This window comes from Sabethes cyaneus, chromosome 2 (assembly GCF_943734655.1).
Source record: "Sabethes cyaneus chromosome 2, idSabCyanKW18_F2, whole genome shotgun sequence".
Taxonomy (NCBI): domain Eukaryota; kingdom Metazoa; phylum Arthropoda; class Insecta; order Diptera; family Culicidae; genus Sabethes; species Sabethes cyaneus.
The window spans coordinates 169,599,729-169,613,313 of NC_071354.1; the positions used below are offsets into that span (position 1 = coordinate 169,599,729).

A 13,585-nucleotide genomic window follows, 5' to 3' on the forward strand; every position below is an offset into this window, starting at 1 on the left:
TGGCCTAAAAAGCAAGTTTGTTTGACGCTTGAAAAATCATGATTGTGATTAAAATAAATGAAAATTAAAATCTTATTCAAATTAACCTGTATTGTAACCCGCTGTACAATTTTGTGTGCGTCCCCTTCACTCTACACGCGAACAGAATTTTCCTCGCACCGGCAACCATTCGTCTCCACGAAACCAACCAACGCCAATGGGTGAGTCGACTCAGAGGCATTCCATTCTCATCTTTAGTCGTGAATTGAACTTCAAACAGAGCACAAGCAAGTTAGGCACTCGATATTCGATCGCTCAATTTCGTTGAACACCTTTATAAGTGAGTGTCTGTTTCTGGGCTGACTTCAGAATTTCGTCGGCGGTGTGCCTGGCCACTGAACCGGTATTGATTTTCTTTTGTATGGACAGTTTGTTGCTTGCGTCATGGTCATGGCGTGGCTTACCTGAGCGACTATCTTATCAGTAAGTTTTTCACACAAAGAAGCAAGGCTCTGACAGACATAGCAAATCTCTCGTTGATCCTGTGAGTTAATTCAAAGTGTTCTAACATTGAAAAAATAAGTGAAACGTACATTCGAAGTGAAGACGATCGGAAAAATGAAAGTGGTAAACATAAACAGAGTGAATCATCAGCATCATCTGGACGGGCTGCAGACGACGCTAATGGAGGATCCGATTACGCCAAAAGCCACCACAGATGTGATGGACAACGAGTCCGGTCGCGACACCGGCGGTGACTGTCATGCAGGAGGAGGTGGTGGTGGTGGTGGCTGCTCCGGAATCACACTGCCTTCGGCAAAACCGAACCAGATTCAGGCTCTGCTGGAACGTCACGAAAATCCCCCATCCCCAGCGGCTAGTATTAGCAACATCAGTGGCATCGCCGCCAGTAGCTGCAGTTCATCGTGAGTATTTGTTTTTTTTCATTAGTCTGGGGGGCAAACGAGAATGTAAAAAGCATATGGACTATAAAGCCTTAGATAAGTTCAATAATGAAAACATTGTCGTCAGTGTTGATTGAATTTTTCGATCCTTAAAAGAGTATCGAATAGTTTCGATTTAGTGAGGTAGGCCGACCAGTGTAATGTTTTCGACATGTTTCGTATTATACAATCTCCGCTTCTTCAAAAGAATGCTGCCCCAACAGTTTCTCTTTTAGATACCTACATAGTTAAAAATATTACGAGATAAAAATGGTGCGCCGGCAATGCGGGAAATGAAAATGCTTACCTTCACACTCTGCGTGCCGCGCGTTATTTCTTTGCCACACCTTCGCAGACGGTAGCTTTGTGCGGTTGGAAAAAAATGTTCTGTGTGGTGTTAGGTCGGGAAATAGATGCGGTGGGAAAAGTATAATTCAAGGTGACATGTCGTATTCCGAGTGCGGATGGCGACGAAGTGACGACAAGTGATGATATAAATATATTTGGTCAAGTGCTGCTGCACGCGGTACACAATAAAAGTCACTGTGGAATGTAAGGAAATATCTACTGAAAGCTAACAGGTAGTTAATCGGGTTTGAGCTGTATTTATAGAGTCTCACTTACCCTTATTAAATTTTTAATTGTGCTTGCCTATCTCAGCCCCTGTTGTAACGGTTGTACTTTGTGTTAATTAAATAGACAGAACATGATCAAAGGTAGCAAAAGTGCATTACAAATTTAGATGTTCACTAAAAGAGAAGTTTTTGGTTAAATTAACAGTCATGTATAGGCTTTTATTTGGACCGTCACCAATTGGCTATTTATCAAAACGGGGGAAAGATTGATGGGTGAAGGATTGCTTGCTGAATGTGATGAACGCATGGCAGAGCTCATTTTTCACGACTGTAATCCTAGGGACAAATCATTGTCACTGCCAACGCTTGACTTTGAGCAAAGGGTGTGCTGTTTTAGTTTGACACGTGTACATTTGACATTGATTATTTTCGTGAGATAAGTTAGGGATCATTCGTAAATTTCATAATGCAAAAAGAATACGTAACACTATCGTATAGTAAGCTGCCGTCGTAGGGTGGCTACTGACTTTTTCGCGACTTAATAACCGTCACCGGGGGAGCGTATGTGTGCGAAAGAAGGAATGCTTGGACTGGTAGGACAAAAACTAGATCTGAGACTAATTAATACATGGGTGTGGTATAGTTTAAATGCGTAAAGCACTCGAGTACTAATCGAGAAAATCTGGGTTGGAGTCCCAGTGCCACGAACTAAACCCAATATATTTTTAACCGCAGATCGAAAACTTGCCCAGTATTCAGTCTAACATTTTTCGCACCAAACGTTCCTTTGCTTTAATCAAAAAAGATACCATGTCATACCATGTTCTGATATCCATGTTATGGTGTTTCTAGCTCTTAGATGCACTGCGTCAAACTTTCCTCTGACGATATGTACTAAGTCATCGGCGTAAGCAATAATCTCGTTACCATGCTGCGATAGCTTGTGATAGCACGTTGGGCCCCCTGTTCCTGGTGCCGGTGGGGTTGTTGAAGAGGACTATTTTCGTCGCACTGTCGTCCGGCATCCTTACGACGTGTCCGGCCCACCGTAGCCTGCTAACTTTTGCAAGATGGGAGGCTGGGAGTCTCCCCAAGCAGTGCCTGTAGCTCGCGATTCATACGCCTCCGCCACTCTCCGCTTTCAGGTTGTACTCCGCCAAGTATCGTCCGCAGCGCTTTCCGCTTGAGTACGGCAAGGGCGCGTTTGCCCTGCGTGAGCAGCGTCACGGCTTCAAGTCCATAAAGTCCGGTAGTTCGGTCTAATAAAGGTTTTGTACATTGTTAGCTTCGTGCGGCGGTGTATGCTTCCTGATCGTAGCGTTTTACGAAGGGCAAAGTAGGCCCGATTTCCCGCTTGGATGCGCCGCTGGATCTTCTTACTAGTGTTGTTGTCCGCGGTCACCAGCGATCCCAAATACACGAACTCCTCTATCACTTCTAGTTCATCGCCGTCAACGGTTACCGTCCGTGGGATACGCGCGTTTGATTCCTTTGAGCTTCTTCCTTTCATGCATTTGGTCTTCGACGCATTTATTTTCAGCCCAATTCTCCTAGACTCCGCTTTCAGTCTGGCGCAGATTGCCTCCGCCATCGCAAAGTTCCTGGCTACGATATCGAAGTCATCTGAAAAACCTAGAAGTTGGCTACCCTTAGTAAAAATCGATATACAGATGTATCTTCCAATAATACTGTGATTTCTCTACTTGAAAGCATTGCTTGAATCTAATTCATTGAAGTCGATACCGTTTTGAAAGAGAGCCGTAAAAATTGAAGCGAAAGACGCGTTATCGAAAGCACCTTCAATATCAAGGAAAACACAAAGTGCCGTCTCTTGATATTTGAGCGATTTCTCAATAAACGTCATAAACGCAGTGCAGTATGTGTAGATTTACCGTGTTGGTATGCATGTTGACTTCCATGCAACCGAGAGTTCTTTGAAAATTCATTGCGGATATAGTTATCCGTGATTTTCTCTTTCAACTTGAGAAGCGTTGATGTCAGACTTGTTGGTCTGAAAGCCTTTCGCTTCTTCTCTGCCTTAGGTATGACTACTTTCCGGTATCTGTCTACTTTCCGCCAATTCTCCGGGATTGGTCCCAAAGTAAAACTTGCTCGAAAAATGTTGATAAGCTCAGACATTATAACGCTGTCCATTTTCTATATGAAAACGGGTAGAATATCATCCAAATCATGCAAATATTTTTGAACAGCCAATTGTGTTTTATACAGCCAGGGATTGTCCACTAGAATTGATAACATTTTTCTTTAGTCATCATCAAGCGCGAGTCCCCCCCCCTGAAGCGCATGGCTCCGTTCCGCCGCACAGGTTTGCCGGTCTAAGCGCCGACTCTGGCTTGAATGTTCGGCAATACATCTCCATCCATAATTGCTACTCCATTAAAACGTTTCTTCAGTTGTTTGTCGTTACATGTTTAATGGATACCGCACCAGCTCTAATGGAACTTTCAAATTAGATCGTTCCAGAGAAGGTTTATACGATTGGCTCTACGGAATCTGCCTTGGCGTGATCCAGATAACTTACCTCCGTATCCTGACTGGAGCCGTTTGCTTGGTTTCGATATACTTGAGTGTCGTCATAAGGTGCAACAGGCGTTGCTTGTGGCAAAACTTTTGAACTCACTTTTGAATTTCCTTGCATCTCAAAGGACTATGACACCGACGGCGCTGCTATCTATGAAAAGTAATCAAAAACTTCAAAATACAAAATAGGGGTAGAATGCATCACAGCGGGATCGAACAGTTATAAAATATTTTTAATTTGCAGTACATCTTTTGTTTCGGATTATTTATTAAAAATGTAGCAATATTATGTATTGTATAGGACTTAGAATTTGCCTTAAACCTAATTGTACATTGTTTAACTTACAATATTTCATCACACATCAGTTGGAGAAAAGTAAAGATGATTAAATTTTATTGCCAATTATGTTGAGATATGAACCCATTGTGTCCCAGCAAACAAGCGTATGTAACAAACGCTATAACGAACGCTTCCGCCATTTCGGCAGCCTAGTTTTAGGAGATTATACAACACGTGATTGAATGTAAAATTTTTAGGTTGCGTTTAACGCTTAGCTGGGCAAACTTGATGCGTTTTGTCCACGGACTTTGGCGTTCTGCCTCACATAATGATTTGACTCTTGCCAAAAATCGTCAAAAATAACAAAAAATACTGGTTTTTGTTAGGAAATTTCACCAGGAGTAAGTGTAAAAAAGATTCCAAAGTCTTCTGGAAGTTGAAAAACGTGGAACAAACACGCCGTTGCTCTGCAAAATGATGTTTTGCTTAAGTGGTGCATTCTGCACCACTTTACCCTACAGTAGACTCTCGGAAAATCCCTGAAAAGTTAATTGTTCAGAAAAGTTAAACGAATATTAGCTCTCATGTAACGCTCTAAAAAGTTAATTTTGGGCTTAACTTTTCTGAGAGTTTAAATTTATTGGCTGTCCAAAGCGTTCATTCACACACGTGTGTTTTCCTTTTATCTTTATTTCTCATTTTTCGGTTTATTATCGCCTTTCCACAACTTCATACAGAGTATCATCATAGCTGCTAGCTGGGATTAAATTATACTCTTGTACCGGACAGTTGTAGTAATAGTTTAATACGGGCACGTAGTTGCTTCAGGATTTTTGATAACAAACTGAAAAAGCGCCAACTCAAATTGAATTTTAAATGTAAAAGAAGGAACAGTAGGGAACAAAAATTAAGCGCGAACATTGTCAAAACGTTGTCATAGACAATGAAAAATCAAAAGTAAACTAGAATAACCGACTATTTTAAATTTACTGAAAGGAACTAAGTACCATTTCATAAGGATCTTGCTACATATTACTTTACATTACAACTTCCAGATTCCTAAAAATGTGTATCCTGTATCCGAGAATATATTTTTCGCTTTTGTATTTACCATTTTCGATGACTCTTAGGACTACTCAGAAAAGTTAATATTTCGGAAAAGTTAATCGATTAACTTTTCCGAAAGTCCACTGTATTTTTAACAAAATTATGCCAAAAGGTCGTAATGCCAAATATTTTTCTGAAGTTTTTGGAGCGTCTTAGTAGAATACGAAACCTGGAAATAAATAAAATGAAAACTAATCAAATTTAATTCTACTATGTATCTATGTACTATGTATGTGTAATACACAGTAGAATTAAATTGGATTAGTTTTCTTTTTATTTAATTCCAAATATTTTTCTTCCACCATCTCCTTATGTTTATGTAAATGTTTTTATGGCAAACGTCGTTATGCAAAATAGCATTATGCGGAATGAATTCATATTTAATGGGCGGCCCCGGTTCTCATTGTATTGTGAAAGAGCGATAATTGGCTCAAGTTCGTATTCGTAGAAAAGCAAAGTTTTGTAAATGATGCCTAACGTCCATTATGTCCACCATCCATTATGCGTAACGTACATTATGCCTAATGTCCGTATGTCTAAAGTCCGTATACCTAAAATCCGTATGCCTAACGTTGCGCACCCCAACTCGACACACTATGCATTCGTCCGTGGTATTCACAAGAACAAGTTGTTATCATGTTTAAGCCCTATCAAACATCGTTGTATACCTACTATACTGTACTTGATAAATTTACTTGCAGACGTAGAGCTCGAAAATTAGTGTAGGAAATACCCCGTACAACTTTAGATAGAAGATGAATTAAATAAAATATGATCATAAAATGAATACTTTCTTTTGCATTATTATAAAGAAAAGTTTCTGAAAAAAACTATGAATGAATAAATTTTATGAATGGGGAAGTAAGGTCCGGTCGTCGGTAATTCACATAATTTATTTATAGCGTACAGGTGCCAATGGAAAATAAACAAGAGAACAAAGACGAATAATGTACGCATGAACTAGATGTTTGCACTCCATTATCTCGAAATCAAGAGCTCTTAGAGTGCTCATGGCAAGGACATTTTCATTATAAACTAAATGATTTCAACATCAAAATTGTTGATAAACATTCGCTGGGAATTTATTGAACTCCAACAAGGGATTTATGTTATTAGCATACAATTTTTTTTAAATTTTTTTAAACCCAGACTAAAAACGAAACCATTAGAAAAGCAGGAATGAAAAATAAAAATAAATTATGACTTAAGTATGATGAATCGCAAGAACACATTTACAGGTGTTTTAAAATTGATTACGTAAATAAAGTAGATTACGTAAATTTGGTTATGTAAAACACGCAGATTTCTGAACAGGTTTGTTTGGGTGTTGATTAATATCCGTTTGTTTTGATATTACTTAACGCGCTGAGTTTTGGAAAACACGGAAATGTTATGCGTCGCATAAATTAATTATTAATTATCAGTCTATGGATAGAAACGCGATGATGTTATAAAATATGAAAAAAGTTGTTTATAGAAGAACAAGAAGGAATGATGCAACTATGATGAGAAGAACAAGAAGACAATCTGTTGCGAGCAAAAAAAAATTAGCAATGCTATTTTACCTATGAGTACGTTAGACTTTTTAAACATTAAATTTAAAAAAGTTTTATGATGATCATCTATTTATATAAGAGGGTTGTCTGTAGACCAAAACGAGGTCTCTGACAGGACGTCATAAGAGGCTTATCGGTAATTAAAAACAGGCCCCTGACAGGATGTCATATTTTCGTTGCAATGAGTTCTATTCTCAGTCACCTCACTGGTCGACTGCTGGACTGCTCCATTGCTTAACTGGTTGACTATACTGCTCGATTGGACTGGTCGATAAGACTGATCGATTCGATTGCTCGACTGGACTGCTCAACTGAATTGCTCGACTAAACTGTTCGACTCAACTGCATGATTGGCAGATAGACTTGACTGCTTGACTGAACATCTCGACATAATTGTTCGATTGGACTGCTTGACACATTTGTTCGACTAACTACTCGACGATTTATCTGCTCGACTAGATTGCTCGACTTAATTGCTCGACTTAGCCACTCGACCTCAACTGCTTGACTTATCTGCTCGATTCGACTACTCGATTCAACTGCTCGATTCTACTGTTCGACTGAACTGCTTGATTAAGCTGTATGTTTTAACTGCTCGACTCAAATGCTCGATTCAACTGCTCGACTAGACTACTCGATTCAACTGCTCGATTCAACTGTTCGACTGGACTGCTGGATTCAATCGATTTGACTGCTAGATTCAACTGCTCGATTGAGCTGCTAGATTTCACTGCTCGACTCAACTGTTCGAATCATCTGCTAGACTGGACTACACGACTCAACTGCTCGACTTAATTACTTGACTCAACTACTCGACTGGACTATTCGAATCGGCTGCAGGACTCAACTGTGGTACTCGATTGCTCGATTCAACTGCCCGACTAGACTACTCGAGTCAACTGCTCGATTAAACTGTTCGACTGGACTGCTAGATTAAACTGCTTGACTGTTCTGCTAGATTAAACTGGCTGTTCGATTCGACTGTTCGACTTAGCTGCTCCACCGAACTGCTCGACTCAACTGCTCGGCTGGACTACTTGACTGAACAGCTTGATTTAACTGCCCGACTCGACTGCACGACCCAACTGCTCGACCCAACTGCTCGACCCAACTACTTGACTCGACTGCTTGATTCGACTGCTCGACTCGCCTGCTCTTGCTTGTTGTGATATCATATGGTCGGTGTTAAATCAGACCGGACCAAGTCGCAAAATTTCAAAAAATGAGTTAATGAAAGCAAAAGATCAAGAATTTTCTAAGCAACATTTTACTCTACTCAGACTATATAAATATCGCAAATAGCCAGAGTTATAAGATGATTTCGAACGATTAATAGCTATAAACAATACAGAGCAGCAAACTTTCAATGCATTTTTCACGAAGTCAGAATTTTGTCACTTGGTTCTGCCTGACTTAACACTGACTTTATGAAGAACTCAAAGAACTAATGCAAAGATTAAACATCTTCGCAAATACTGGCCAATGGAATGTATCCGCAGTTTTCTGAACAGACAGTTGTATTTTCCTGATCGTAAGATTCGGGCTCTTATTTTTATTTAGATTATTAAGCGTACCTAGTCACCACGTTTTTGGTTTTTGTCCGATTATTACGTATTCTTAATGGTCATTTGAATAAGATGTAGTTCGTCCGATTTGTTATATTTTTTCTCAAAATCACGGCTGATAGCATTAGTAAACTGTTTCTCAAAGGGCAAAAACTATGTCAAACTATAACAACGTGTGCTCGATCAAAACATTAGAAATATTAATTTTTAGCAACTATGTATTGCTAGGTGCTGATAATTCATGGTAAAGCGCACTGCAGACGCTAATCACGCTTATAATTTTCGCGTGACCGTCTAAGATGGTAGAATCTCCAGAATATCAGTAATGTTCTCAGTTCGTAAATTGGCCTATTCATGCATCACGCAGCTACTAAGCTACGACCTCGGATTGCCTACAAACAGGCGAGTCACTTATAGCTCCGTCTGTAGAGCGCTTTAAGATGCGATCTCAAGGCTACATAAAATAAAAGCTAAATGAATAATTGAATAAACGGGATTTAATCTCTTATAAATTCGTTTTATGTTTAAACTTTGATTAATTTGTTAATCAGGTTTCAATCGATGAATAATTTTGACTATTTGACTAACTATTTCATTGTATTTTGATCGTCTAACGGTAGTGGAATACTCGAGCAGCGTATAACACTAACACATCAAGCTCTGCCAACAGTCAATTTTTTTGATTGTCTAATCAACGGTGCTTCAGTCTTTCTTAAATTTTGATGCTTCACAACACAACGTACTCTGCGTTCAATTAGCTTGTCGCAAACTACATTTGTGTCATTTAATTCAACTTTTGTCAGCTAAAACATCCGACAAAACAAACAAAAGTAGAGTTATTTCAAGAAAACACATCCATTATAAATCTGTGGTACTTCTTTGTGTTCTCGAGTCCAAGTGGATTGAAATAAAAAGTACCGCACTCTAATTCTCAATGTTGAATTACGTGAACACATTTTTTTTTCGAATTTTTTCACATTCTTTTCCTCCCATTCATTGTAGTAGGTAGTTTCCGTTTGTACCAATTTAACTTTTTGAGGGTAGAATATAAAATCCTAAGTTCCTCGACTCATCGTCACCCTTCACTTACGCAATTAGCAAAAGGTCCTCCCATACCGACACTTATCCGCGCGTCTGCGCTATCAACCAAGCGACAAAAATGTCACAGCAAATAAAACCAATTGGCGAATATTTGCTCGCTGTACACATCATTCCCGCTCGGCTGGGCCAGGAATGCTGGGCCGAAGACAAAGACGTTTTTCTTCGCCTTGTACCATCATCACTCTGAGATGCCACGTCGTTATTTTCCGTGTGACGTATCTTGTGCGGGTGTAAAGCCGTTGTCACTAAAAGTCAAAGTTAAAACTGCAGGGTGAGTGCTCTGATTTTATTGTTCCTTTGCAGAACGCTTCATTTAATAAATGATATACCAGAAGAGCCATGGGATTCAATTACTTTCTTTAATAAAATGGTGATTTATTTTGGGACTTTTTTATCGCACGGGTTGATGAGTTTCAAGGTTCTAGGAATTAGATTCATGCATGAAACAAAAAATTGACGTCATTAATTTGGCAAAAATTTGGTGGTGCAGTTTTTCTTCATCATAGCTTGTTAAAATATTGCAAATTGATCAGAAAATGCTAGTTATTACTTCACAAGTACGCCTGCGGATAATTTTGCACGATAAATTGAAAATACCATTTGAGAGTGTTGATGAAAATTCCAAGCAGAAAAGTGGAAATTCTCCGACCAAGCGACGTTGTTCAAATGGGGCAGAACCGCATCGTAAAATTTAAACAATCCGCCGACGGCAGAACTGCTTGCATTAGTCGCGTGCATGCTGCTGGCCCCTCGAATAGCATTCCTTCACTCTCCTGAAAGCCGCAAGCCGCTGCGCTGCTCGGTATAGACGCGAGTGCGGGCGCAATATGGAAGCTGTCAAAATCCGACTGTGAAATGTTGAATAATAGCACATTCCTTTGCGCTGCGGTAAGCCAGCTAAATGAATCAGAACATATTTCCTTCCCCCGGCAGCGGACAAAGCGTTTGACTTGTTGACATGTTGAGTAGTTGGCTTGCAATGTCCCCCATGGTTTGTGATGAAAAATTGGGAAAGCTTTTGATTTTGTATTATAGTTTTCAGCTTTGCGTACTGTGTACATAAATTTGGATTCACTGTAAGGAATTCAAATTTTTTTTATCAAATTTGAATATTTTTGAAGTCTTCTCATTGCACCGATTCTACTTATTATGTCAGATTGTCAGCAATAGTGATTGTAAAACTTTCTAACATCATATCTTCAAATTCAATTTCGACAATCCTGACAACCAAATTTCCATCTCAGGGCCACACGAGAATAAACAAAACATCAGGGAAGGAACGTTACTTATTTTCAACGGAATGGAAACATTTTCTCCCGTAGATCATCATCATTGGTAATGTTTATTCACGCACTGCCAACGGGCCAGCGCTGGTTAAAATACCCTTCCCACGTCCACCAACCTGGCACGGTCGCAAAATTGGCCAATCCATCAATGTTTGGGTGGCACTCGTCATCATTGACATCGCATCTGGCTTTCGGCACGCATAACACAATTTGCCAGTATGTACTCCGCAACGCGTTAGTGTCCTAAATTACTCATCATAGATGATGATTACTCCGGAAGATCACCCGCCAGTTGTGCTAGTCTACAAACGAGACTCTACAGATGTGCACTAAGGTTGTTTACAGTGACAGACAGCAGTATTGACCTGTAAGAACCCATATTAAGCTCGATGTCTTACATGTGGACAGTGTTAATACTTATACTGACATACATTCCTGGCTACTCAATGGCAAAACGAGGCGGTGGATTTTTGCACTCGCTGATGGATATCTTTTCTTTGATGGAGACGCTTTATCAACGGTGGGCGTACTTAGAAATGCGGTCAGTTGATTTTTTGGTTCAGTTAGGTATGTGATTTATTTTGCCAACACAAACAGATTTACTTATCTTTACTCTTTCTCGAAGACCTTCGATTTTCTTTGCTAAATAACATTGATTGAGTGACCATGTTCACTATAAAATACTACAATAATGTTACTTTTTTTTGCTTTTCTCTTCATGGCAGGTCCTTTATCACCGGAGTATCAAAGTTGCTACGTAATCTGTATCTATGCGGTGGCAGTGCGGCCAGCGTATCGATGATGCGTCAACTGGGCGTAAGTTTGGTGATCAACGCAACGACTGAATCGGAACTTCCCAACACTCCATTGCCCTGTGATGAAACGACCGGATATCTGCGGGTGCCGGTGAAAGACAACCGGGAAGCGGACCTGGCACAATATTTCCACGAAGTAGCTGATAGAATTGAAGAGGTACCTCCCAGCTTACTTTATGTTCTACTATAGCATTTATGAGTAATTTTTTAACTTTCAGGAATCCCAACGCGACGGAGTCACCCTGGTACATTGTGTGGCCGGTGTAAGTCGATCCGCTTCACTTTGCCTAGCTTATCTAATGAAGTACCATAGGATGAGTCTTAAAGATGCGTACAATCATGTGAAAACTCGTCGACCACAAATCCGACCGAATGTGGCTTTCGTTAAACAGTTGAGTGAATTCGAGTTTCAACTAACCGGTGCCCGATCGGTGGCTATGGTATACTGTCACGCGTTGGATCAGGAGCTTCCCGACATTTACGAGCCGGAGTTTCGAACGATGGAACTGATGTACCAGAAGTTTCGACGGAATATTGCAAGGCGCTAGGAGCGTACCGTGAGCTTCTCTACATTGCCCCATTCAGTGGTTCGAAACTGTATTCCCATCATTCGTAAGATGATCTATTATTAACCTAAAATAAGGCACTGAGAAAACCGGCGGCACCGACTAAGCCGTCGTAGATTTAGGTCGTCCAAATGTTCAAATAATTAACCGCACATTATATTATACCGTAACTGCACAACCGTACTCCAAGTTAATATTATTAGCTCGCGAGTATTAACTACACTGTGTATACTATATAACTGTAAGGCAACCCTTAGTTCAGTTGACGATTAGCTGTAGAAACAGTTTCCGGGAAACAGGCTCAAATCACCCACCGTGCAATAGCCACCAATGACCACCGGTTGATGTACAGCTACTCGAAAGCTTCCACTATTAGGTCAGGGACCAATCCTGCTATATTATTAGGTTTTCCCTTAGGAGTTAATTTAAATTTACTATACTCATACAGTTAAGAAGTGACCAATATGTAATGTCCATATTTTGATTTAGCAATCGAAAAACGGAAATGTTACGCGACATAAAAATATACTTGATTTTGTTTGAATCGTTTATAACCTAATGACAAAACAAAACTCTATACATAGATATTTTATAAATACCACTATAACGTGAAACTAATAAAGCAATAACTACAGAACATAACTATATCATTTATAAGACCGAAATCCGCAGTGTCCAAATGAAACGATAATTACAGTTGCCTTTCACCAATCGCCAAATGATTTGAGTGAGAATGATTGATAGATGGTGAGGACCTGCCATTTAAAAGTTTGTTTTTGCATGAAAATGTTTATATTGGGTTTTGCTGAGAAGTACGGCTTTGTTCCAGTACGCTTGAATTGTTTCCACGGCAAAGATTTACGTATTTGTATGGCTCCAACCCCTAGAAATAAAAAATAGCACCACTTGTTTAATAGGGACTATGAATTGCAGTGGACAAACCATATCAACACCGCAATATTCAAGGGTTTACTGTACATAATCAAATGTAAGCTAAATAGGGTAAAGAACCGGTTTTAAACTTTACCTTAAAAATTGAAGCGATGGAAATCCTTTTAATCTTGAATCCTGAATTTTCAAACTTCCCTTTAAAAAATAATAAGTTCACGTACGGTGCATACAATCCTTATGGAAGATTTACTGGTTGATATACTTATGTGTAGCTGTACTGAATCGAGCGACTAGAATCGACTTGGCTTTTGGCTGTTGGCTGTTTAGAAAGGTGATGAATTAGAACCGGCCAACGAAACTAGACGACATAGGTAAATTT

General features: G+C 39.7%; 1 protein-coding gene across 1 annotated transcript; it reads left to right on the top strand.

Moving 5' to 3' along the window:
* Window positions 1–256: 256 nt before the first annotated feature.
* Window positions 257–12,942, top strand: LOC128736954 (dual specificity protein phosphatase 18-like). The gene is made up of 3 exons (XM_053831470.1): window positions 257–905; window positions 11,660–11,906; window positions 11,968–12,942. Exons 1-3 carry the CDS (start codon window positions 598–600, stop codon window positions 12,295–12,297), a joined length of 885 nt encoding a protein of 294 aa, XP_053687445.1. The 5' UTR covers window positions 257–597; the 3' UTR covers window positions 12,298–12,942.
* The last annotated feature ends 643 nt before the right edge of the window (window positions 12,943–13,585 follow it).